Here is a 24,414-nt window from a genome sequence, read left to right as displayed (position 1 = left end):
CGTCCGCGTGTTACGAATTCATGCATTATTTTGTGATAATATTTTCTCTGTGTTGCTTTTATCATTTTACAATGTGTTATATACCAAAATGATTGCAATTTAGTGTAAATTACAACGAAAAAAAAAGTAACTTGTTACCTTTTACCGTTTTACGCACAGCGCGATTTGAATACAATTATATAAGAAATTTCGTTTGTGCACTATCATATATCGCATTATTTATATATGATAATGATAATTTTTTTTCATTTCTGATGGTTGCATACTAAACTTCAGGCAATGACAAAAAAAGGAGCCAAAAATGAACTCTTAATCTTGAAAACTAAGCACGCTGTGATTTTTTTAAAAAAATATTTTTTCCGCTTCCGCGCTCACTCTGAAACACCTCCGGCACACGGGAGACAATTTTTTTTTTACCGCTTCGGCGTAAGAGGGTTAAATTCTCAGCAGTGGCTGCAGGGAGCATAGTCTCCCCTGAGATGACCGAGTCCTAAAACTCTATTTTCTATTGCTCGTTCTGCCTAGCCCCTTTTTTCTTTGATACTCACTCCTTCCTACCTGCCTCGCTCGTATTCCCTACCAATCTTACACCCCTCCCCCATGCCGGGCTGGTTTGCTTGCCATTCCGTTGCCGGACTTGTATATACATTGGGACCCACCTTTTGTATTCCTTACCTGTTTTGTACATACTTATATGTATATAGTCATATTGCTTCATATGCCATTCCATTGTATTATTACTTTATTTCTAGTTATTAAGTCTTAATTTTAAGAATTCAGATAAGTTTGTCCATTTCTTTCACGGCTTATTAAATTTATTCTTTAAGTGAACTTTAAGTTTCATTTTTCCTTACATACATTTTTGTTTTGTATCTTTCAAGCTTGGATGGCAATTCTCCGATATTATTTCACCGGCCAACACAGGTCGAACCCAGAAAAGGGATTTTGACAAAGGAAAAATCTATTTCTGGGGGAAGACCTGTGTCGCCCGGTGAACCCGTCCCTCTTTCTTTTCCTGATCCCCACCCTGTAGCCAGTCCAAGCTTGGGTGCGTATTCCAGGAATGAAGATGCCGGGCGTGGGTGGTAGTAGTAGCGAGCGGAAGGTAGATGTGGTAGTCCTTGTAACGGCTCTTGCCTTGTGAGGGACTTTGAAAGGAATCTTCTAATTGGCAGAAGTCCTGTGATAGTGGCCATCACTCGCCCTAGTGCTTATACCGACGCCCTTGGGTGATCGAGCTGAGGGTAGTAACTTCAGCATTCCATTTTAGCTTTTTCTCTGGTATATTTAGAATCTATCTATACCTAGAAATGCATGCTACAGGACCATTTCACCGGTAGACACAGGTCTTCCCCAAGAAATTTATTTTTCCTTCATCAAAATCCCTTTTTATGGATAATGTAATGTTACTTTGTCATTTACTTTTTCATATTTTCCTTGGTATAATTACAGCTTTTGCATTGCAAAAACGATGTAATTGATATGGGTAATATATCTTGATCACAAATAGTTTTCTGACATTTCTTTTTCTACTAATTATTTCACTCACTTATTTTGGGGGTCTTTTGTATATTACTGCATAGAGCAATCATTCAGCTGCAAAATGGAACAAAATTGAGCAGTCTACCTTGAAAATTTTTGGAGTTACACATCTTTGTAAAAAAGGGAAAAAAATTTTCCATACAAATCACACAAGTGACCGGCCTTTTCTTCTGGAAAACGCAACGCTACTTTGACATTAATTTTTTTTATATTTTCTTTGCTATACATATATATTACACCTTTTTTGCATTTCAATAACTACGTCATTTATCTGGGTATATTATGGATTTACATTATTGCAAACTTTTGTTTAGCATCAAATTTTTTAAAAGTTACTATCTATGTATGTAGCCTGAACTGCGGCATTAAATATTTAATTCTCGTAATGGTTTAGAGTTGATCCAAAACCAACTCTTGTGGACAGCGTCATTATTTCCTGTTTGCCTTAGAAAGAATGCCTATTTGCTACATGATATCAGTAGAGGTGATATGTTATTTGTGAAGAGTACAGACTTATCCCACTCCTACTGGCAATAAAATACTAATAGTACTAGTAGAACTCATTTTAACCCTTTCGCTTACCAATGTTGGATATAAATGTCATCAAAATTTAATTCTTTCACAAAAAAGAAAAAAATGCACAAACCAGCAAACAAGATGAGGATTTCTGAACATGCATGTTTGTTTTGTTTAGGTTAAGATTTTTATTCTTTAATTACAGCAAATCATTTATCTTTTTTTTGTCGAGAGAGAGAGAGAGAGAGAGAGAGAAAGAGAGAGAGAGAGAGAGAGAATTTTTTTATGGATAATGTGATGTTACATTGTCACTCCTTTTTTGTTATATTTTCCTTTGTATAATTACAGCTTTCGCATTGCAAAAACTAAATAATTTATTTGGGTAATATATCTTGATTGCAAATACTTTTCTGACTTTTCTCTTATTGAGGGAAAAAGTGTAAGTTTTTCATATCTCCTCATTTCTAATTATTTCACTTACTTATTTTGGGGGTCTTTGTCAGAGCTACACATCTTTGTAAAAGAGGAAAAAACTTTTCTGTGCATATCACGAGTGACTGGCATTTTCTTCTAGAAAAGGCAACACTATTTTGTCATTAATTTTTTTTTTATACTTTCCTTGCTATACATAATATTACAACTTTTTTGCATTTCAATAACTAGGTCATCTATCTGGGTATATTATGGATTTACATTATAGCAAAATTTTTAAATGCAAAATTTTCATGTATCTCATAATTTCTACTCATTATTTCACCTACCTTAGTTACAGAACAATCATTTTAAAAAAATTGTGCAGTCTACCTTGAAAACTGTCAGAGCTATGCACCTTCGAACAAAACAAGGTATAAAAATTATTTGCACATATTGCATGGGCGACAAACATTTTTCGTATGACGCTACTCTGTCATTCATTCTGTAGAGCCAAATATGAGGGGGAAACAGGTAGGGGTATAAGGACTAGAATCCAAGAACACAGAAGGGCTGTACAACTTAACTCACAGGGGAGTGCTATAGCTAGGCATTGTTGGGAAAAGGAACCATAGGATGGATTTTAAAGACAGCAGGCTTATTTACAAAAGCAATAACATCAGTCATAGGAGGGTAATGGAAGGAGCAATCATCATTGAGATTAAAGTGATAGAAGGAAATAAATTTTCACCTCAGAAGATCGCATAAGCCTAGCTTTAATACTAAAAGAAGCTAAGACAACCTTCTGACCTGTAGATTGGGTTTTCTGCCCAACAGAACGATGGTGACTCGCTTACCACAAGGGTTATTCCCAGTGATCATCAGAACAACAGGAGGGGATTACCAACTCTCAAGAGAATGGAAACCAGGACAGCCATCACATAAATGACAGCTCAACATGTAGTTCTAAAAGATTGCTGGGTCTTGACCCAGTCTGACCACCTTCACACCTCTTGAGAGAGGGCCACAGTTAGGGCCTGAAAGTACTTGAGTTTTAAGTAAAATACTGTGTAAATACGTACTGACAAGTAAACAAGATATACTCCGTAATCTTGTGGGTTCCAATCTCCAAAAAAGAGTAAACATTTTTACACTTACTGCTCAAGTCACTGCCACTGCCCATATTCATAACTGTTTATAAGAGTCATAAGCAAAAGGGTGAGGCACATTATGTGCTCATTATCTTTTGCTTCTGGTATGTCTCTTACCACTTACCTAACTCCTTGAAAGCTATCAATGCTATTCCAGCACATGGAGACCAAAAAGCTTTCTTTTCTATTTTTTTATTAAAAACAGATAAAATTGAACTTGAATAAGCTTGTAAAGAATATGCCTAATGATCTTCCTCAACTTTTCTGACACTAAGCTCTCTATCTCTGAGGTATATCCTGCACCACATCCCTCCAACATTGGAAGCAAGTACTTCGCCAAAGTTTCTGGCATAATCTATGACCAAGAGGATATAAAGGTTCCCCTGAAGATGTTGTACACTTAGATTTTCAAAAGTTCATGCAAAGATGCAATACATTACTAATCCAAAACAATTCACCTTGCATTTTAATTATTTATATTTTTATCTGTTTATTAATTTAGTCATTCATTGATTTTCCTTTCAAATAAGTGATTGCTTCTTTTTGTATTTTGTATTATCTTCTGTAAATTCTTTTAAACAACTTGAATTTTCAAGTCAATGGTCCCATTAGGCTTGTTTCATAAAAATACTAGTTTATCTTTTGAATAATAATAATAATAATAATAATAATAATAATAATAACAACAACAACATTTCTCCCATATGTAGGGACGGAAATAACATTTCTCCCATATGTAGGAAGTGCAATACAAAAAATGAAACCATAAACCACATAGCAAGCGAATGCCCAGCACTTGCACAGAACCAGTACAAAAAGAGGCATGATTCAGTGGCAAAAGCCCTCCACTGGAGCCTGTGCAAGAAACATCAGCTACCTTGCAGTAATAAGTGGTACGAGTACCAACCTGAGGGAGTGATAGAAAACGATCACGCAAAGGGATAGGGTGATACGTACAAACAGACCAGACGTGACGTTGATTGACAAAGTCAAGAAGAAAGTATCACTCATTGATGTCACAATACCATGGGACACCAGAGTTGAAGAGAAAGAGAGGGAAAAAGTGGATAAGTATCAAGATCTGAAAATAGAAATAAGAAGGATATGGGATATGCCAGTGGAAATCGTACCCATAATCATAAGAGCACTAGGCACGATCCCAAGATCCCTGAAAAGGAATCTAGAAAAACTAGAGGCTGAAGTAGCTCCAGGACTCATGCAGAAGAGTGTGATCCTAGAAACGGCGCACATAGTAAGAAAAGTGATGGACTCCTAAGGAGGCAGGATGCAACCCGGAACCCCACACTACAAACACCACCCAGTCGAATTGGAGGACTGTGATAGAGCAAAAAAAAAAAATAAAATAAAAAAATAATAATATATAATAATACAGGAAGTCCCCGGTTATCGGTGGAGGTTCTGTTCTTGGTGGGGTGTGGATAAGCAAAAACTGCCATTAACTGAAACTCAGCATTTCTGGGGCTGAGTTTTTGGCTAATGGCGGCTCTGTTAGGTATGCTATGGCGCCATAACTCTATTATCAGCACCTCATGGCGCTATAACTCTTATTGTTGGCACTGATAACTGGAACTGATAACTGAGACTCGGCCCGTTATGGCGCCATAAATCACAGATTTTATGGCACTAGACAAGCACCATAAAACCGGATTGCCATTAACCAAGGACTGCCTGTATATGGGACTCTTGGGATCGAACCTAGGAAAAAATACCAGAGGATCGGAGGCCCCTCACCTTATCAAAGTGGTCCCTAGTTGAGGGGCCATGGGTAAATTTAAATTCCACTGAAAGCAATATCCTAGAAAATAAGACTTGATGGCAAACATTTCACTGGGAGCAGTAATATTCCAACCTCAGTGATTATCCATGTAAGACTGAGTAATATTTTGTACAATATCAGGATTGACTAAGATTAGTTTCTATTAATTTTATTTACTATCTATGACTTGACAGATAACATGCTGACCACAATTATAAATTTACTGCCTTAAGAATTCATAAATACAACCAGTACTGCTAACCATATTGTTGCACATAAAGCAAGTGTACACTTTAGATAGATTGTCAAAAATTTTACAAAGTATTTCACAACATCCTGTGTAGGGTAACAATAACAAGCAAATAAAAAATAACATGGTAGGCTAAATGCGCAAATTATAGGTGTAAGGTAGAGCCACTTACCTTGGAATCTTTATCAAGAAGAGATCCAGCAACTATCCTTTTCAAAAACTCATTATGTGCTGCAATGACATCATCCAGAGACTGTGCAGATTTCAATTTAGTCATAAGTCCATGCCATGAACATTCCATGACCTCAAAGGCCATGTAATATTCCATCTGATGCACCAAATGAATAATTTCTGTTGTTAGAAGCTGAATGTGATGAAGGGCTTTACCCAACTCTGTAAACAAACAAAATGTTCAGTGGTAATTCAAACCCCAGTGAATAGGTGCAAGCATTCAGAAAATATATTTAACATGCTTCACTCTCCTAAACTTTTGCTTATTTCACACTTCAATATTCAATTATTTTATATTTTCAGTTGCATCTTACCTGGAATATCTCTACACATTTTAGAAGTGGCTGCCTGTTCTTTCCATATGTTGGATAGCATCATCTCCATGCGTTTGTCTTTCCACAATGCATTGAATAACATCAAATACTGACTCATACAATCTGCAGTAAATACCTGAGGAATGATCAATAGAAACACATCATTTTGTACTTAACAAAACAACTCGTGCAAATAGTATTCACAAACAGTATTCATGGTACAAAATGCTCTTGAAGCAATGCAATCCAAGACAACACCAATTAATGTCATAGTGACAATGGAAGCGGTGTTGCTCATCTTTAAATATCCCAAGAAATAATCATACAAAGAAATCCTCAAAGATCCAGAATTATGAAGATCTAGGCATACCATGTCTTTAATATAGTATAAAAATATATCATGAAAAAAGAGACGAGATAAGGAAAACCTAATGTATGAAGCCAAACACAAATTAAATCAAAATTTTGACTGCTAATCCTACAACACTGGTATAAGGTAAAAACTCTTTGGTAACAATAGTTAGCCATGTTTAAATGAGAGGTTAAAAACAATCTTTAACAAAAATAGGTTCTAAATTTTACATTCATTTTTGCACTACTGATACACTTTACTAGGAGATAAGAAAGGCAAAATTTGGATTTTAGTTGTAGGATTATATCCTATACTCTCTCCTGAACTAATTTGTAACTGTAAATTTTGAATAAAAATCTACACAATTATTTCTGAATTTAAATAAACTTTATCATTAATAATACCTTTATTGTGAGATAATCAAGGTGAAATATTATCATAATTAGACTTCATGTTTATAGGCCATAAACTAGCAGAGTGGCAAAACCTTTTAGAGGGTGCATACAAAATTTTGAATGATCAAAAATGCATACTGAATCAGTAAAATCAAAGAATTCTGAGTAGACATAGAATTCAACAAAACAGCATGTTTACTATGTTGTTTTTTCAGTTTTGACGTAGGAAAACCCTATTTTTGGTAGTCGCTGTTAAGTCATCTAAGCCCTCCCACTTCCATGATGAAAATACATGGATTTTCAGTAAGGCTACATTGACCAACAGAAAGGAATGGCGTCTTGGTTGGATTTTGATCATATATAAATATGACAGCACGTATGCATAAAACCAATGCATACGTACTGTCATATTTACAGGATATTAGTGTTAGCTGAGGATAACAGAAAGTGCCCTCTTATCCTGAGTCCATTTATATACCCTTATCACGTTATAATGTTTATCATTACGACACAATACCCGGCCATAAGACCAGTTAAGACAATTCTTTGACATTAGTCTGGCCACCATGGAGCTCTGGATAGACCATGGAAAAGGTAATCCTTGAGGACTCAACAGCAACTAGCAAAAATAGGTTTTTCCTGCACCAAAACATGTTATTGTTATAATACAATTAAGTTTGTTCATACTTACCTGGCAGATACATATAATTAAGTGCCCACCCACCTCCCCTCAGGAGACAGTGGCACTGAGAAAATATGAATAAAAAATGGGAATGGTTCCTGATATCCGCCTCCCAGCGGCGGGAATGGGTACTACCACCTGGCCGCCCACTGTGTGTGCCGCGAGTTTTGAAATTCTGACGGACTTCAGAAAATACAGCTATATATATATATATATATCTGCCAGGTAAGTATGAACAAACTTAATTGTATTATAACAATAACATTTTGTTCATGAAACTTACCTGACAGATATATATATAGCTGAATCCCACCTTCGGATGGTGGGAAGAGACAGAATAGGATTTTAGGAAACTAAATTAAGTAGATGATATACATCTTGGTTCCTCACCTGTTAGCATAGCTGACTTCGTGATTACTGTCACCTAAGCCTGCTTCTGCTTAATCAGAGTTGCCAGCGAGGTAGAGACCTGTAATGCTGGTGCGCTCTGGATGCTCTGTCAACGGGGCATGCCCACAACATGACTAGACCATCGAACCATACATATGAGGGCTATGAAGCAACTGACCACCACCTGACCAACTAGACAAAACCCCCTGAAAACTAACCTAATGAATGGAAGATCTTCACAAAAGATCTCACCAACAACCAAAAACACAAAACATTTTAAAAACTAACCTAACTCTTAACTAAGGGATAGGAAAAGAGCTACCTCCAGCCCCCAAACCGTGTCTGCAGAAACATATGGTCCAAGAGAACAACAGTCCTCGTATATCGTTCTCACATCTCTTAAATAGTGTGAGGCGAATACAGAATTGCTCCTCCAAAAGGTGGCATCAAGGATGGCATGTTCTTTTGGAAGGCAAGCGAGGTTGCGACAGCTCTGACCTCGTGAGCTTTCACTCGCAAGAGGCTCAAATCAGTCTTCTGGCAAGATGAATGAGCCTCTTTTATAATGTCTCTCAGAAAGAAAGCCAAAGCATTCTTGGATAATGGTAAATCGGGTCTCTTCACAGAGCACCACAGATTATCTGAGGGACCTCGTACTTCCTTCGTCTAACGAACGTAAAACTTGAGAGCCCTGACAGGGCACAGGACTCTCTCAGGTTCTTGGCCCACAAGGTTCGTCATACCCTTTATCTCGAAGCTCTTGGGCCAAGGGTTAGACGGGTTCTCGTTTTTCGCCAAGAACGTGGGACTCAAAGAGCAGACAGCGTTGTCACCTTTGAAGCCCACCTGTTTACTAATGGCTTGAATTTCGCTAACTCTCTTCGCCGTCGCCAGAGCAGTTAGGAAAAGAGCCTTCTTTGTCAAGTTCCGAAGAGACGCTGCATGGAGAGGCTCGAAAGGACTCGACATCAAAAAGTCTTAGAACCAAATCTAAGTTCCAGGAAGGAGGCCTCGCCTGAGGTATCTTAGTCGTTTCGAACGATCTCAAGAGATCGTGAAGATCTCTGTTGTCAGTAAGGTCTAGGCCTCTGTGCAGAAAGACTGCTGACAGCATACTTTTATATCCCTTGATGGTAGGGACTGCCAACTTCTGCACATTCCTTAAGAATAGCAGAAAATCGGCTATTTGGCTCACAGAGGTAGTGGAAGAGGAAATTCCCTCCTTTCTACACCATGCCCTGAAGGAAGCCCACTTCGACTGGTAAACAGCTCTCGATGAAGCCCTCCTTGCGTTGGCGATCGCTTTTGCAGCTGTTTTAGAAATACCTCTCGCTCTGGCCAACTTTTCGATGGTCTGAACGCAGTCAGACCCAGAGCGGAGAGGTTTTGGTGATATCTTTCAAAGTGGGGCTGTTTGAGTAGATCTCTCCTCCAGGGCAACGTCCTTGGGAAGTCTACAAGGAAGGACATTACCTCCGTGAACCATTCCCTTGCGGGCCACATCGGGGTCAACCTCGTCCCCTCTGACGCCGCGAACTTCCTCATGACTTCCCCCATGATCTTGAACGGCGGGAAGGCATACAGGTCTAAGTTCGTCCAATTCCAGAGCAGTGCATCTATAACGATTGCTCCTGGATCCAACACAGGGGAGCAATAAAGAGGCAACCTCTTTGTCCTCGACGTCGCAAATAGGTCGACCAGAGGACGTCCCCACAACTTCCATAGCTCCCGACAAACGTCTTGATGCAGAGTCCATTCTGTCGGCAGGAGTTGGTCCTGTCGGCTGAGAAGGTTCGCTCTGACGTTCTGGACTCCTGCGATGAATCTCGTCAGGATTTTCACTCGCCTTGCACCTGCCCACAGCAGAATCTCCCTCGCCAGGTAAAACAGAGGTCGGGAGTGTGTTCCTCCCTGATTCTTTAGGTACGCAAGGGCTGTGGTGTTGTCGGAGTTGACTTGGACAACTTTGTCTGCAACCTTTTCTTCGAAGAACTGTAGCACCAGGAACACCGCTGCAAGTTCTTTCACATTGATGTGCCAGGACACCTGTTCCCCCCTCCAGGAGCCTGACACTTCTTCACCTCCTAGTGTTGCTCCCCAATCCGAAACGGACGCGTCGGAAAACAACACTAGGTCGGGGCTCAGAAGCTTTAGAGATAAACCCTCTCGAAACTTCCGAGGATCGAGCCACCATCTTAGATGGCTTTTCACCGATTCGGTGATCTTTAAGGTCGCATCCAGATCCTCTTTGACTCTCCATTCCTCTGCAAGGAAAAACTGGAGAGGCCTGAGGTGTAGTCTCCCCAGGGAAACAAACTTTTCCAGCGAGGAAATGGTCCCCAGCAGACTCATCCACTCCCTCGCCGAGCAAGTTTCTTTCCCCAGGAAGGCTGAAACTTTCTCTAAGCCTTGCAGCTGTTGTTCCTGGGACGGAAACGCCCGAAAAGCCACTGAATCCATCTGAATCCCCAGATACACGATGGACTGTGTTGGGGTCAGATGCGACTTTTCGAGGTTGACCAGAAGTCCCAGGGACTTCGCCAAGGCTAACGTGAACTGAAGGTCCTTCAGACACCTCTCCTCTGACGACGCTCTGACGAGCCAATCGTCGAGATAGAGAGATACTCTTATCCCTGAAGAATGCAACCACCTCGCTACATTCTTCATATCATGGTAAATACCATCGGAGCCGTGCTTAAACCGAAACAAAGGGCTCTGAATTTCCAGACTTTGTCTTTCAAAACGAACCTCAGATACTTTCTTGAAAGAGCGTGGATTGGAACGTGAAAGTATGCGTCCTGCAGGTCTAAGGACACCATCCAGTCACCCGGTCTCAAGGCTCCTAGAACAGACTGAGGCGTCTCCATTTTGAACTTTATCTTTTCTATGAAAAGATTCAGCCTGCTTACGTCTAGGACTGGACGCCAAACCGACGACTGCTTTGGTACCAGGAAAAGTCTGTTGTAAAATCCTAGTGACCCAGGTCTACGACCTGCTCCACCGCTCTTTTCTCGATCATTTGATCTAACAGATCGAAAAGAATTTGCCGTTTCTCCCCTTGATATGAAGGAGAAAGATCTCTGGGAGTTGTGGATAGAGGAGGAGGAGGACCCAAAAAGGGGATCTTGTACCCCTGTTCCACGATCTTGAGGGACCAAGGGTCCGTATCTCTCTCTCTCTCCATGCTCCCGCAAAAAACTTCAGTCTGGCTCCGACTGGTGTCTGAAGGACATGACATTCACTTGCTTGCTTTCGGCTTGAAAGAAGCTCTTCCTCTTGAAAGCCCTCTCCCTCGAGGAGCTGCTCTCGAGGAGCTGCTCTCGAGGGAGGTGCCCCACGAAAGGGTTTAATCTTCTTTGGAGCTCGCCCAAAAGAAGACGTAGTAGGAACTGCGGGACGTCTCGAGGACTGGGCTAAGAGGTCCTGAGTAGCCTTCTCCTGTAAGCTACCTGCCAGGTCCTTCACCATAGTCTGGGGGAAGAGATGGTTCGAAAGAGGCGCAAAGAGAAGCTCCGCTTTCTGAGCCGTCGTAACTGATCTCGCAGCAAAGTTGCAGAACAGCGCTCTCTTTTTAAGAAAAGCCGTACCAAAGTGAGACACTAACTCTTCCGAACCATCCCTGACGGCCTTGTCCATGCAGGTTAACACACTGGACAGCTCCCCCAGACTTTGCGAGTCCAGACTCCTAGATTGAATATCTAGGACTCCCAAGCACCAGTCCAAGAAGTTGAAGACTTCGAGAGTCCTTAATAGTCCTTTCATGTGATGGTCGATCTCTGTAGGCGTCCAAGAAATCTTTGCTGTCGACAAAAGGGACCTCCTCTGGGCGTCGACCAGACTAGCAAAATCCCCTTGGGATGACGAAGGGATTCTCACACCTACTTCTCCTTTGGTCTCGTACCAAATGCCCCCTTTTCCACTGAGTCTTGAGGGAGGAAGGGCGAAAGTCGACTTGCCCTGATCCTTCCTTCGTTCCATCCAGTCTTGTAATTTCTTAAAAGCCCTCTTGGTGGACAGAGAAGTCTTCATTTCCACGAACTCCGGGGTCTTACAAGACTTAGATGAAGAAAAAACCGAGAGGGTGGAGACCTGGGAGCTGCAGGCTGAAACTTGTCTCCAAAAGACGAGCGCAACAGCCTCACTAACACTTTATAATCCGAAACGGACGAAACAGACGGCTGCTCCTCCTCAACCGAGTCCGCCGAACTACTTAACTCTCCTTCCTCCCTAAGAGGAATCGGAGACTGCCCCTCCGGAGAGGGCGTGCGCCCAACGGGTCTGACCTTCAACAGAGATCTCCGAGGCTTGGATGCAGAAGCTTCTTCAATGCGACCGACCTTCTGTATATCCTTAGTGCATGAAGGAAGAAGAGCGTCTTGACAGCGCTAAGCATCTTGAGAGGCGACTTGGGTCGCTTTAACTCGCTCTAAAGAAGCGTCCTTACGCTTCCCGCTAGAGCGTACAGTTTTAGCTTTCAAAGCGTCCTTCTGAGCGCTCTCGAAAGCTTCCTCGTTAGGAAAAGCGTCCCTCCGAGCGTCCACAAAAGCGTCCCTCCGAGCGTCCTTGTCCTGCCGGGCGTCCTCCAAGGCGTCCTGCCGAGCGTCCTGAAAAGCGTCCCGATGAGCGTCCTCCCAAGCGTCCTGACGAGCGGCCTGCTCAGAACGTCGAGAGGGAAAGAAAGCGTCTCCACGTGCCTTCCTACTAGAGGAACGAGAACGGAGGAGCACCGAAGGAGACGCAGGCGGAGAAAGAGACGAACGAGGAGAAAGAGAAGGGGACTGCTTCGTCCTCTTGACAGGCAGCCTGACGTCCTTCCTACGTTTAGGCTTGACTCCTGCTGGGCGTGTCTTCTGAGCCATCAAAGCTGACAACTGGTCCTGAAGGGACATAAGAATGTTCTTCGTGGGTGAAGAAACTAAAGCAGGCGAAGGGCTGAACCTACGAGAAGACGAGGGGCGAGGGGACGCCTCCTTCCTTCTCACAGGTACAGCAACCTGCCTCTCCGAAGAGCGAAAGTATCGCTTCTCAGCGTCATCCTCTGATGATGTCCTTCCTCTCTTCTGCGGCGGAAAAGCGTCATACGACCCAGGTGAAGACCGCAACGACAACGGAGAGAGAGGACGTGAAGCGTCCTCACTCGGAAAGGTCCTTTTCAATGGACGCGAGTCTCTCCGAGCGCTCCACCCCTTGCGCGGGGAGGGCGCCTCGGAGGACGAAAAACAGTCCTTAAGGATGCGAGCCTGAGCACACTCCTTGGCAGCCTGGGAACTTGCGACAGGTCCTGCCGAAGGGACACCAGATCGGTGGGGAGCCCCCGTAACCCTCTTGCGGCTTTCGACATGTCCACTCCCTGATTCCTGGGAGTCCGACAGCGGTCTAGGCCTAGAGGCATTATGGGGCCGATCTGACGCCCCCTCCACAACACTAGGGGCACGATCACTCGCTTTCACAGAGCCGGTTTCTAAGGCTAACACTTTAGATTCTAGAGTGCGTAACGACTCTAAAATAAGAGAAAGGGCATTACCTTCTCCAGACACAGAATCAGGGCCCGAAGGCAACATCACAGGGTTAGGTGAAACAAACTCTACTGGTGTTAATGCAGGTGGAATATTACTTCCCTTACCTTTAGTGGAACCGCTCCTGGAGGAAGACCTCCTGATCCTATCGCGTTCCAATTTACGCTGATAAGAATCATACACCTTCCATCCACCATCGTTCAAACCTTAACATTCGTTGCACTGATCGTCCAATAAACATACATGCCCCCTACGCCCCATACATACTGTGTGGGGATCTACCGATGATTTAGGTAGCCTCACCTTACAATCACTCTTCACACACACTCTGAAACTCACTGAACTTGATCCAGACATCACGTTTACAGAAAAGCCAATCCAAAATAAAAAAAACAGTCCACTATTGCGCGTGCCAAGCCACCAATCCAGAATCAAAACCAAAAGACAATCCAGATACTTAAGTGACGAAAGTATATCAAAATCCTAGGCGGAGGTACTGCAAACAGTTGTTTACAGCACCAGCAACAGAAAAAATATGAATAGAAAATGGGAATGGTTCCTGATATCCGCCTCCCAGCGGCGGGAATGGGTACTACCACCTGGCCGCCCACTGCGTGTGCCGCGAGTTTTGAAATTCTGCCGGACTTCAGAAAATACAGCTATATATATATCTGTCAGGTAAGTTTCATGAACAAACTGTTTTTTCAGATGTGTGAACAAGGTAAAAAATGGTTGTGTCATGATTACAGAACTCCTCAGAACAGCCAGTCATAGAAGGGATATTTCTTCAATAAATGAAATTTAATTAACACTGTTAAAAAGTCTCAAAATTACTTGCGCATCTCTTGACATCTTAAGTTATCAATTATCTTCACTTATGTATAATAAGACATTTTTTAATACAATAAGGTTTTGTTTATACTTACCAAGTAACTATGTAGTTAAGAATTTCCAAGTACTGATACCTAAAATTTTAAAATCGCAGTGACAATTCTTTTGCATTGGTGTATGTTGGTAGCTCTGCCCACTACGGGGGGAATAGGAAAACAGCGTAGCAAACTAGCTCAATTTATTTACGCCTTATCATCCATGAGGGAGGCGGGGGGTGACTCCCATTCTGAAATTACTTGGTAAGTATAAATAAAACCTTATTTAATTTAAAAAAGATCATTTTTATTTAAGTAACCTACCAAGTAATTATGTAGCAGATTCCCACATTGCTAGGAGGAGGGATTCATAGATGAAAATCTATTGCAATTTGTAATTGATAATAGTATGTGAATAGACAAAATATGCTAACATTAACATAATGCTTGTTGTTTCTTTACTTGTCAAGAGAGCTATAACAGTTAATACTGCCTCTGGCACAGCTCATCTCAACTAGTAGAGGTGTGGTGTCAGACCAAGGATCACCTACTATATAGTGGGAGCCTTACAGTGAGGAATTCACCAGGTGATAGTAAAACACAGACATTGCCCCTGCCCTGTGCTCAGTACCATTAATAACAATGCAAAGCCAGATATAAAAAACTACCTACACCAAATATTGAAAACCACCCTACAAACGTACCAAAGTAACCCCCGCCTCCCCAGGAACCAACACCAGATTCCAGGCGAAGAGTATAGTTAGGAATAAAGAATTCATATGTTTCCCTACCCTGAACCAAGCCAGCCATCACAAATGGACCCAAGGTACTGCAGTCATTCATAAGTTTCAATATCACATAAATAATGGTTTGCAAAAACTGACTTACATTTCCAATACATGGATCAGATAATGGAAGATAATGATAGGTTATACCTGAGGGACAGAGATGTAGCCACTGCTCTAATCTCATGTGCCTTCCCTTTAAGCACAGGTAAAAAAACTTTTTGCAATTGTGAATGGGCCTAACGAATGAGATCTCTCAAGAAAAAGGAGAGAGCATTCTTAGAAAGAGGTCTAGAGGGGTTCCTCACCGAACACCAAAGGTTATTGGAGGTCCCACTAATATCTTTGGTCCTAAGAAGATAAAACTTAGCGCCCTCATGGGCAAGGAGACCTCTCCTTTTCATCTGGACCTACTATAATTCAGACATGTTCTTAATAGTGAAAGACCTAGGCCAAGGTCTACAAGGATTTTTGTTTTTGGCAAAAAATCCCAAAGTGTAGGACACCAGGGCATCACCACTGAGGAATCTAACCCTTTTATCTAGTGCTTGCAGTTTGCTTACCCTACTGGCTGAGGCCAGAGCTAGCTATCAAGATTCCCCACTGAACAAGAAGACATAGGTTCAAAAGGAGGACCAAACAGCCATTTCAGGACTACATTCAGATTCCAGGAGACTTGCTGCTTTTCCTTGTGTTTGGTTGTGTCGAAAGACTTGACCGAGTCTGTTAAGTCTTGGTTAGACAACAGGTCTACACCTCTATGTCGGAATACAGAACCTAACACTGTATCCTTTCATAGAGGTGCAGGCATTCCTCTTGACTTCTTCAGATATTAAAGAAAATTGGCAACCTCCATTATAGCTGTTTGAGAAGAAGAGACTTTATTTCTTTTGCACCATGATCTGAAAATGGCCCATTTATCCAGGTGGATGTTAGCTGATGACTGACGCCTAGACTTACAGATCGCTTCTGTAGCCAACTTTGAAAAGCCATTTGCTCTGCGGAGTCGGACAACAGTCTGAACCCTGTCAGAGCCAAAGTAGACAAACCTTGATGGTGCAGTTGAACCTCTTAAAACCAGCATTCAATGGTCCGGAAACTCCTGTGGTTCAGCCTGATTTTAAATCAGCCACTATTAGTTCGTTCCGATGCTACCAGGGATGCACCACATATTGTTTACAACTTCAAGGCAGCAAAAATTATGCCATATATCCTTTGTTTGTATGAAAATAGTTGTTAGTAATATAAATACAAAGTCAAATATGTTTTTGATATCAACCCTGGAAGAATAAATATATAGTTTTTAAATATTCCACTTGAGAAGGCTCAACAATGAGACATTTGTCAAGCACAAATTCTTTACTCTCTATGTGGTTTAGAGACAGTTTTGATAATTTCTTTTATGTAACTGTGTATTTACCTATTCGATATGCCACCCATGAGATTATATGATGCTAAAGGCAAGAAGTGCAGGCATAAATCTTTATCCATGCTAGAAAATCTTTATTTCATTAGCAAATAGTTTATTCTTCATTTTCTTCAATAGATGGCGCTGGTGTGCTTTGACAGCAGCAGCGACATTCAAATGCAGTTACCGCCCAATTTCATTCATTATTTTTTCGTCTCTTTATCCTCTACAATAAAAATCAACTTAGAAACTAATAGCAATAATTATGAAGCTACAAAATTTCGGTTAAGAAAGTCACCGATAATAAAGTGCAGATTCTGAAAAGTTTAGTACTGTAGTTTGACTTACGTTTGGGTAGGCTAACTCGGGAATGTAGGCTAAATGTGTTAAAGTACACTATTTTAAAAGAAAGTTATACAGTATATAGTTATAAAATGGTGAAGTTAAAATATGAGTAATAAAATGATAAAAAGCAGTGTCAGAACGTAGCTAGTAGTAGTCTAAGTCAGAAACTGGGATATTTCTATGTGGAATTACCTAAAGGCTTCATTTTCTAGGGATGTATCTATATTCCAGGATTTCCTGTGGTCTGGCAGTGACCTGGTCCCAAAGTTTCCGGATTTAAGAGGTTGGACTGTACCTCATTATGTGGTTGTCTGAGCAGTTTTCGTCTTTGTGAGAGTAACTTGGGAAAATCTGCTAACTGACTGATGATGTTTGGGAACCATTCTCTGAGAGGCCAGAATGACACAATGAGGATCATCGACACATTTCTGTCGGTCTGGAACTTCTTAAGCACTTCCTTGATCATTCCCAAGGGAGAAAATGAGTAAAGTTCCTTGTCGGACCAGTCCATGAGCACTGGAACTGGAGAGTAATAGAGAGGGAGTCAATGATTCTTTGCAGTAGCGAATATGTCCATCATCGGTCTTCCCCACAACTTCAATAGGGGTTGTCCAGGCAGACCACAGGATGTAAAGTTCTTTCCGTAGGAATGATTCGATTGGAACGGCTGAGTTGGTCTGCTAAGACATTCAATCTCCCTTGAACAGATCGTTACCAACTTCAACATGTTCTCCTTGGCCCACAAAAGATCTCTTGCTGACTCGCAAAGAGAGAAGGAGTGGGTTCCCTCGTTTGGATATGTACGCAAAGGCCGTCATGTTGTCCAAGTAAACGGCTATTGTCCTTCTTCGGACTTCCCTTGCAAACACTTGAAGTCTCAGGATTATGGCTTTCAATTCCTTTAGATTGATGTGCCAGGACTTCTGTTGCTCTGTCCACAATTTGGAGACTTCTCTGTTCCCTATCAGCACTCCCCAACCTAAGTCAGATGCGTCTCCATAGAAATTGAGGTTTGGCTTCAGAGGAGAGAGACTCGCCTGTTAGAAGTCTTTCTTCTGATCTCCACCATAGGAGATGCTCTTTGATTCCTTGCGGAATCTGGAATACAAAGTCATCTGAAGAAACTGGAAGATTCTTAAGTGCAACCTGCCTAAGGAGACAAATTGCTCTATGGAGGACAGTGTGCCGAGGAGATCAAATCCTTGGCTCAGCAATCCAGGAGAGAGAGGAACTTGTCCATAGTCTGAAGGCAAGGCTCTACCCTTTTGGGGGATGGAAAAGCCTGAAAAAGAACTAAGTCCAGAGTCATCCCCAAATAAACTATCCATTGGGATGGAACTAGTTGGGACTTTTGATGAGTGATCAGGAGACCTTACTCCTGAACCAGTATTACAGTCTTCTGAAGGTCTCCCATGCATGACTCCGACTTTGAGCAAAGTAGCCAATCATCGAGATACAAGGCTATGTTGACTCCTATCATATAAAGCCAGCCCGCTAGAGGGGCGAGAGAACAAGTAAATATCTGTGGCACTGTGGAGAGGCCAAAACAGTGGGCCCAAAACTGGAAAACTTGGCCCCTTAAGACAAATTGGAGATATTTCCACGACTTAAGAGTGAATGGGAACATGGAAATATGCATCTTGCATATTGATGGAGACGATTTGTCTCCATTTTGAATTTTGTCTTTCTGATGAAGACATTCAGACCACCTGATGCCTTTGGGATCACAAAAAGGCAGTTGTAAAAGCCTTCTGACTGAGGGTCTTCTACTTGTTCTATTGCCTCTTCCAGGTCTGCATGGGTCTGAACTACCTCACTTCTTAGGGGTGGGGTTGAAGGATGACTTCTTAATTGTCTTTGGTGTGAAATGCACCTTACCTCTCTTACCTCTCTTGGAAGAGTCTAGACTTTGCCCCACAAAAGGGTAAATGTTGCAGTGGAGAAGGGGACTTGCTAAACTGTGTTGTGCCTCTTGGACGTTTCGATGACTGTGCAAACAAATCTTGAGTTGATTTCTTTTGTAAGTCGGAAATAATTCCGCTTACAACATCTTGTGGGAACAGAAAATTCTGTGCAAGAGGAGAAAAAAAGACAGGCCAACTTCTGAGTCTGAGTGACCCCTTTCGTGGTAAAGGAGTACCATAACTCTCGCTTCCTGAGCACGCACATAGCGAAAGTAGAAGCAAGTTCTCATGAACTATCTCTAATACCTCTATCAAGGCAAGAGAGGACTCCTAGAAGATCAGAGGAAGTGTCTGAGGACGTTAACCCTCTTACGCCGAAGCGGTAAAAAAAAAAATTGTCTCCCGTGTGCCGAAGGTGTTTCAGAGTGAGCGCGGAAGCGGAAAAAATATTTTTTTCAAAAAATCACAGCTCGCTTAGTTTTCAAGATTAAGTTTATTTTTGGCTCCTTTTTTTGTCATTGCCTGAAGTTTAGTATGCAACCATCAGAAATGAAAAAAATTATCATTATCATATATAAATAATGCAATATATGATAGCACACAAACAAAATTTCATATATAATTGTATTCAAATCGCGCTGTGCGCAAAACGGTTAAAGGTAACAAGTTACTTTTTTTTTTGTAATGTATACTAAATTTCAATCATTTTGGTATATAACACATTGTAAAACGATAAAAGCAACACACAGAAAATATTATCACAAAATAATGCATGAATTCGTAACACGCGGACGTAAACAAATATTTTTTTTCAAAAATTCACCATAAATCTAAATATTGTCCTAGAGACTTCCAATTTCTTTCAAAATGAAGTCAAATGATTGAATATTACTATACTGTAAGAGTATTAGCTTACAATTGCATTTTTTCTACCATATCTGACGAGTTAAAGTTGACCAAATGTCGAATTTTTTTATATATATATTTTTTATATGCAATTATTTCGGAAATAAGAAAAGCTACAACCTTCAAATATTTTTCGTATTATTCTACATGAAATTGCGCACATTTTCCATATATAAAACTCTATGAAATGCCTAATATGAAACGGAGCAAATATTCCGAGAATGGGACGTACGCATTTCGGAGATTTGTGGCGGAGAATCCGCGCGCGGAGGGAAGGAAAGATTTTTTTTTAAATTCACCATAAATCTAAATATTTTGCTAGAGACTTCGAATTTGTTTCAAGATGAAGATAAATGACTGATTATTACTAGACTGTAAGAGTTTTAGCTTACAATTGCGTTTTTCGACCATTTCGGTAGAGTCAAAGTTGACCGAACGTGGTTTTTTTTCTATTTATCGTGATTTATATGCAAATATTTCAAAAATAAGAAAAGCTACAACCTTCAATTATTTTTTGTTGTATTCTACATGAAATTGCGCACATTTTCATATATAAAACTTTATGTAACGGCTAATTTAAAATGGTGCAAACATTACCACAATTGCACGTATGATTTTTTCGGATGAGTTACCGCGCGGACGTAAAGAAAATTTTATTTTTTTCATAAATTCACCATAAATCGAAATATTGTGCTAGAGACTTCTAATTTGTTGCAAAATGAAGGTAAATGCTTGAATATTACTAGAATATAAGCGTTTTAGCTTACAATTGCGTTTTTCGACCATTTCAGTAGAGTCAAAGTTGACCAAAGGTTGAAATTTTGGCAATTATCGTTATTTATATGAAAATATCTCAAAACTGATAAAAGCTACAATCATGAGTATTTTATTGTTGTATTCTACATAAAAAGCACATTTTCATATATAATACTTCATATAACGGCTAATTTACAATGGTACAAAAATTATGTCAAAGTGACGAAATAATTTCCGAGATGTGTCACAGATACTTTTTAGTGCGGCAAGAAGGAAATTCGCGCTTGCGCGCCTGCATAACGATTGTAAACAAAACAACACCTTGATCCGTGAACTCCCAGCATCCCCCAAGGCACGTGATTCAAAAGTTTTAGGCTGGTAGGCCTATAAGTATTTTTCCGCGAATTTTAAAAAAACTTTTGTAAGTCGACGTACAGTCGGCACACGGGAGACAAAAAATGTCGACGTAAAATACGTCCATTCGACTTAAGAGGGTTAAAGATGCCTCCTGAATCTTTTTTCCAACCCATGAAGCTAATTACTTTGAATAATTAAAAAAGGTTACAAAGAAGATGTTCCATTTTGGCAGAAGAGAACATAGTTTTGGCTGCAGTGAAAGCTACTCTCCTAGAGGGGTCGATAAGTCCGGTAAAATCAAGAACCCTGTCGATGACACCAATCACAGTAGACAGCCCACTTGCCCAGGTACACAGCTGACAAAGACAGACAGCCCACTTGCCCAGGTACACAGCTGACAAAGACCTCCTGAGGTAGCCAAACATCTGAGTCGCTGTTCTGTGAAAAAGCCTTTCGCTTGCATGAGATCCTGGACAATCTCCAGCCATGAAGAGATAGGGACCCTACCAACTGGTGGTTGCTTTCTACATGAGGTTGGCAGAGGAAGTTGTACCAAGTGGGAATTTCTCTTAGAACTGCTGACAGATGAGACAGAAGGTCTGGGAACCACTCAACTTGGGGCTACAAAAGAGCTAACATGGTCATCCTGAGATTCTTGGAACCCATCACTCTGTTCAGAACATGGCGGATCATTCAGAACAGAGGGAAAGTGTACACTTCTAGATTGTCTCAAGGATGTTTAAAGGTGTCCTCCATAGCAAACAGATCAGGGACCACTGAATGGTAGACTTCTAGCCTCCTGGTGAAGCGTGTCACAAAGAGGTCTAACGCAGGTCTTCCCCAAAGGTGAAATCTGTCCTCTATATCCTGATGCTGAGACCATTCTGTAACTAGAACTTGACTCCAACAACTTAGCTTGTCGGCCACCACATTCCTCTTGCCCAAAATGTACCTGGCCATGAGCTCCATTGAGTTGTCAATCGCCCTACTGGTGTAATTCAACTGTCAACAAGTGAAATTGCCAAGACACCAGGTGGCCCCCCTTAAAAAAAAAAAAAAAAAAAAAAATTATCTAGTCTGATTCAAGTACAAATGAAAATTTTGGTAACCCTGGTTGACCAAACGGTTTCAATGTCAAATACAGGAGGGTAAGGGGTCATCACATATAGTAGGATTCTAATCCAGGGTTTGCTAAACAAGTTTTTTTACTTTCATACTGTATGGATTTAAATGTAATGTCTTCATAGCTTTGCTTATTCATACAATAATTTCAATTTACACAGGCTTTTGCATAAGAAGTTCTTTGCAAATCGAGTTGTATTCCACAATAAACTTATTGTATTATTAAAGTGTATATGTAAATAGTTAAATAAACCTAATGATTTCCTTGATCATTACATAAATTTTGGATATTAAATATAAAGTAAGTTATAAGATTAGTGCAAGCATGCTATTCAGTTTTTTCTAACATTGAAAATTCTATAAGATAGCAAGACTAGCTCTAGTATATATATTGTCAGTAAACTTGTAAAAGAAACAAAACTTCTCACATGCTGAAAATACAATTATTGTGATGAGGTGCTTCATAACCAAATTATGGTTGAGGACTGGACCTTGGGAAGTATTACACATGAAGCAATTAATTCTGCTTCATACCAAAAAGAACTGGACAAGCACAAATGTCATATCATGCTTTTCAACCTGGGTCATGCCTCAAGATTTTTGTATCAATTGGAACTTCACTCACGAATATACAGTTTCCCCATGCTGTAAAATTAACGAAAAGGGAATATCAGAACATTCTTATACAATTTATTTTACTTACAGTTCCAATGGGACCATCAACATGGTAGTGTAAACTGAACACGTCCCAGCCAATGTCCCCAGCAGAAACTTCAAGTAATCTTACATCCAAGCGCTTAAGTATGTCTGGTTCTTCATACTGGGCATTACTGGCAGCAACTGCAGTCTCTAACAGTGATGACAGATTGTGTGGATACAAGTTTGATGCAGGTTTATTTAACTCAGGACTGGAAAATAAGCAACAGTTCTCAGAATCTGGTAACTTGAGGTCTTGAGTTCAAACTTTCATGTGAACATTATGGGAATGTAAATAGTAATAAAAATTTTTTAGGGCTACAAAAATATGCTATCATAAAAATACGACAGAAAATTTGTTGATGTTCCTACCTAAATTCAGAAAAACCTTTAAATTTCTCATGAATATCTCTCAGCCATTCTAAAAGTACTTACATGTATTATGGTTACTGTTGGGGTGCTAAAATGGTTTGTATGTATGTACTGATGAATTACATATTCAGATAAATATACCAAATATATCTGGTGCAAGGAAAAAGAACAATTCATATATTCTTTAATTACACTCACCTCAATATTTCCATGAGATAACGGACAAAATCACCCTGACCCAAAAGTAAGTAACGTCGCAGTGCTCTTAAGTGAGTCATAAATTTGTGCTGTGTGAGAATTTCCTCAAGGACATGACGAGAAGTTTCTCGGAAAGTAAGACTTATCAAATCATCTAACTGGCCACTGTCATCTTGTGTAAACAAAGACTCCACTGTCAATGAAAAACAAAATAATAATGTAATGAAAACAGTTCATAGAATATACACACTAATACATAATAAATGACTCAAGTTAAAGTTTAATACTTTGTAAAAACACATCCTCGACAAGCAGAAGTAAAACAGTAAATAAAACTTCTTAAGATCAAATAACATCATTGTGGCTACAAGCACTATTCTGGTTGAGACCACCTATAAGAGAATTCTTTGTAATAGGTTAGTCTGGGGGGGCATGATTAACTCCTTTGGTGATGAAGAGTGGCTATGCTACCAAACTATGACAATAAATATATTACAATATATAATAACAAATCTATTAAATTAATTTGTAATTTAATAACTAACAAACCTTCGGTCATAAAATTAGGATAAATCTTCTAGCGCCACCTGCAACCGGTAAAAAATCAAGATTATTGTATATGCAAGGGACTTAGTGGCATCTGTCCTTAGTCAAAGAGTTATTTGGGACCACCCACATCCCAAGCAGCAACCCATGACTTCACCAATTACTCATTTAACGCCATTGAGTGAGGTGGTGTTGTTCTCTCTCTCTCTCTCTTCACTACAGCCAGTTTGGTTTGCCCCTATTTTCATCCTTTCTGTGTTTCAGTATGTGGATTTCTGGTGTTTGTGGACAAGTGCTTGGTTATAATGGATCCTCTTAACCCTCCCGCAAGTTTATCTTCTGGATCTTGTACAAAGCAAAGGAAATGCCCAAGTGTTGATGGATTTTCTTGTTCTTGTTTCCTAACATCAGTGAATATGGATCCTCATCCAAAGTTTAGTAGATGCAGAGAGAATGTATGCAATGCAACCAATCCCTGTTCAGTATGTCATGATTGGTCGGTATAAGAGTGGAATAGGTTATATGGGATGGGTCAGTACAAGAGGGGCCCGACTCCATCTTGGATTGATGGTGATTCATCTTCAGCTTCTTTTCTTCTGTCTCCTCAAGATGCTGTCCCTTACTTA

At 40.5% G+C, this 24,414-nt stretch overlaps 1 protein-coding gene across 1 annotated transcript in view; it reads right to left on the bottom strand.

Annotated features, from left to right (window-relative positions):
* Window positions 1-24,414, bottom strand: part of LOC135220603 (gamma-tubulin complex component 3 homolog) — a 269,457-nt gene that overhangs the window by 33,115 nt on the left and 211,928 nt on the right. The window contains exons 11-14 of the mRNA XM_064257896.1: window positions 23,243-23,435; window positions 22,680-22,884; window positions 6,193-6,328; window positions 5,820-6,040 (exon numbers count right to left, since the gene is read on the bottom strand). Of these exons, the coding sequence (XP_064113966.1) occupies window positions 5,820-6,040; window positions 6,193-6,328; window positions 22,680-22,884; window positions 23,243-23,435 (755 nt within the window). The remainder of the gene's footprint in view (window positions 1-5,819; window positions 6,041-6,192; window positions 6,329-22,679; window positions 22,885-23,242; window positions 23,436-24,414) is intronic.

This window comes from Macrobrachium nipponense, chromosome 2 (genome assembly GCF_015104395.2).
Source record: "Macrobrachium nipponense isolate FS-2020 chromosome 2, ASM1510439v2, whole genome shotgun sequence".
Classification (NCBI taxonomy): domain Eukaryota; kingdom Metazoa; phylum Arthropoda; class Malacostraca; order Decapoda; family Palaemonidae; genus Macrobrachium; species Macrobrachium nipponense.
The sequence above is the reverse complement of the archived record's forward strand: the minus strand, read 5'-3'. Positions and strand labels throughout refer to the sequence as shown.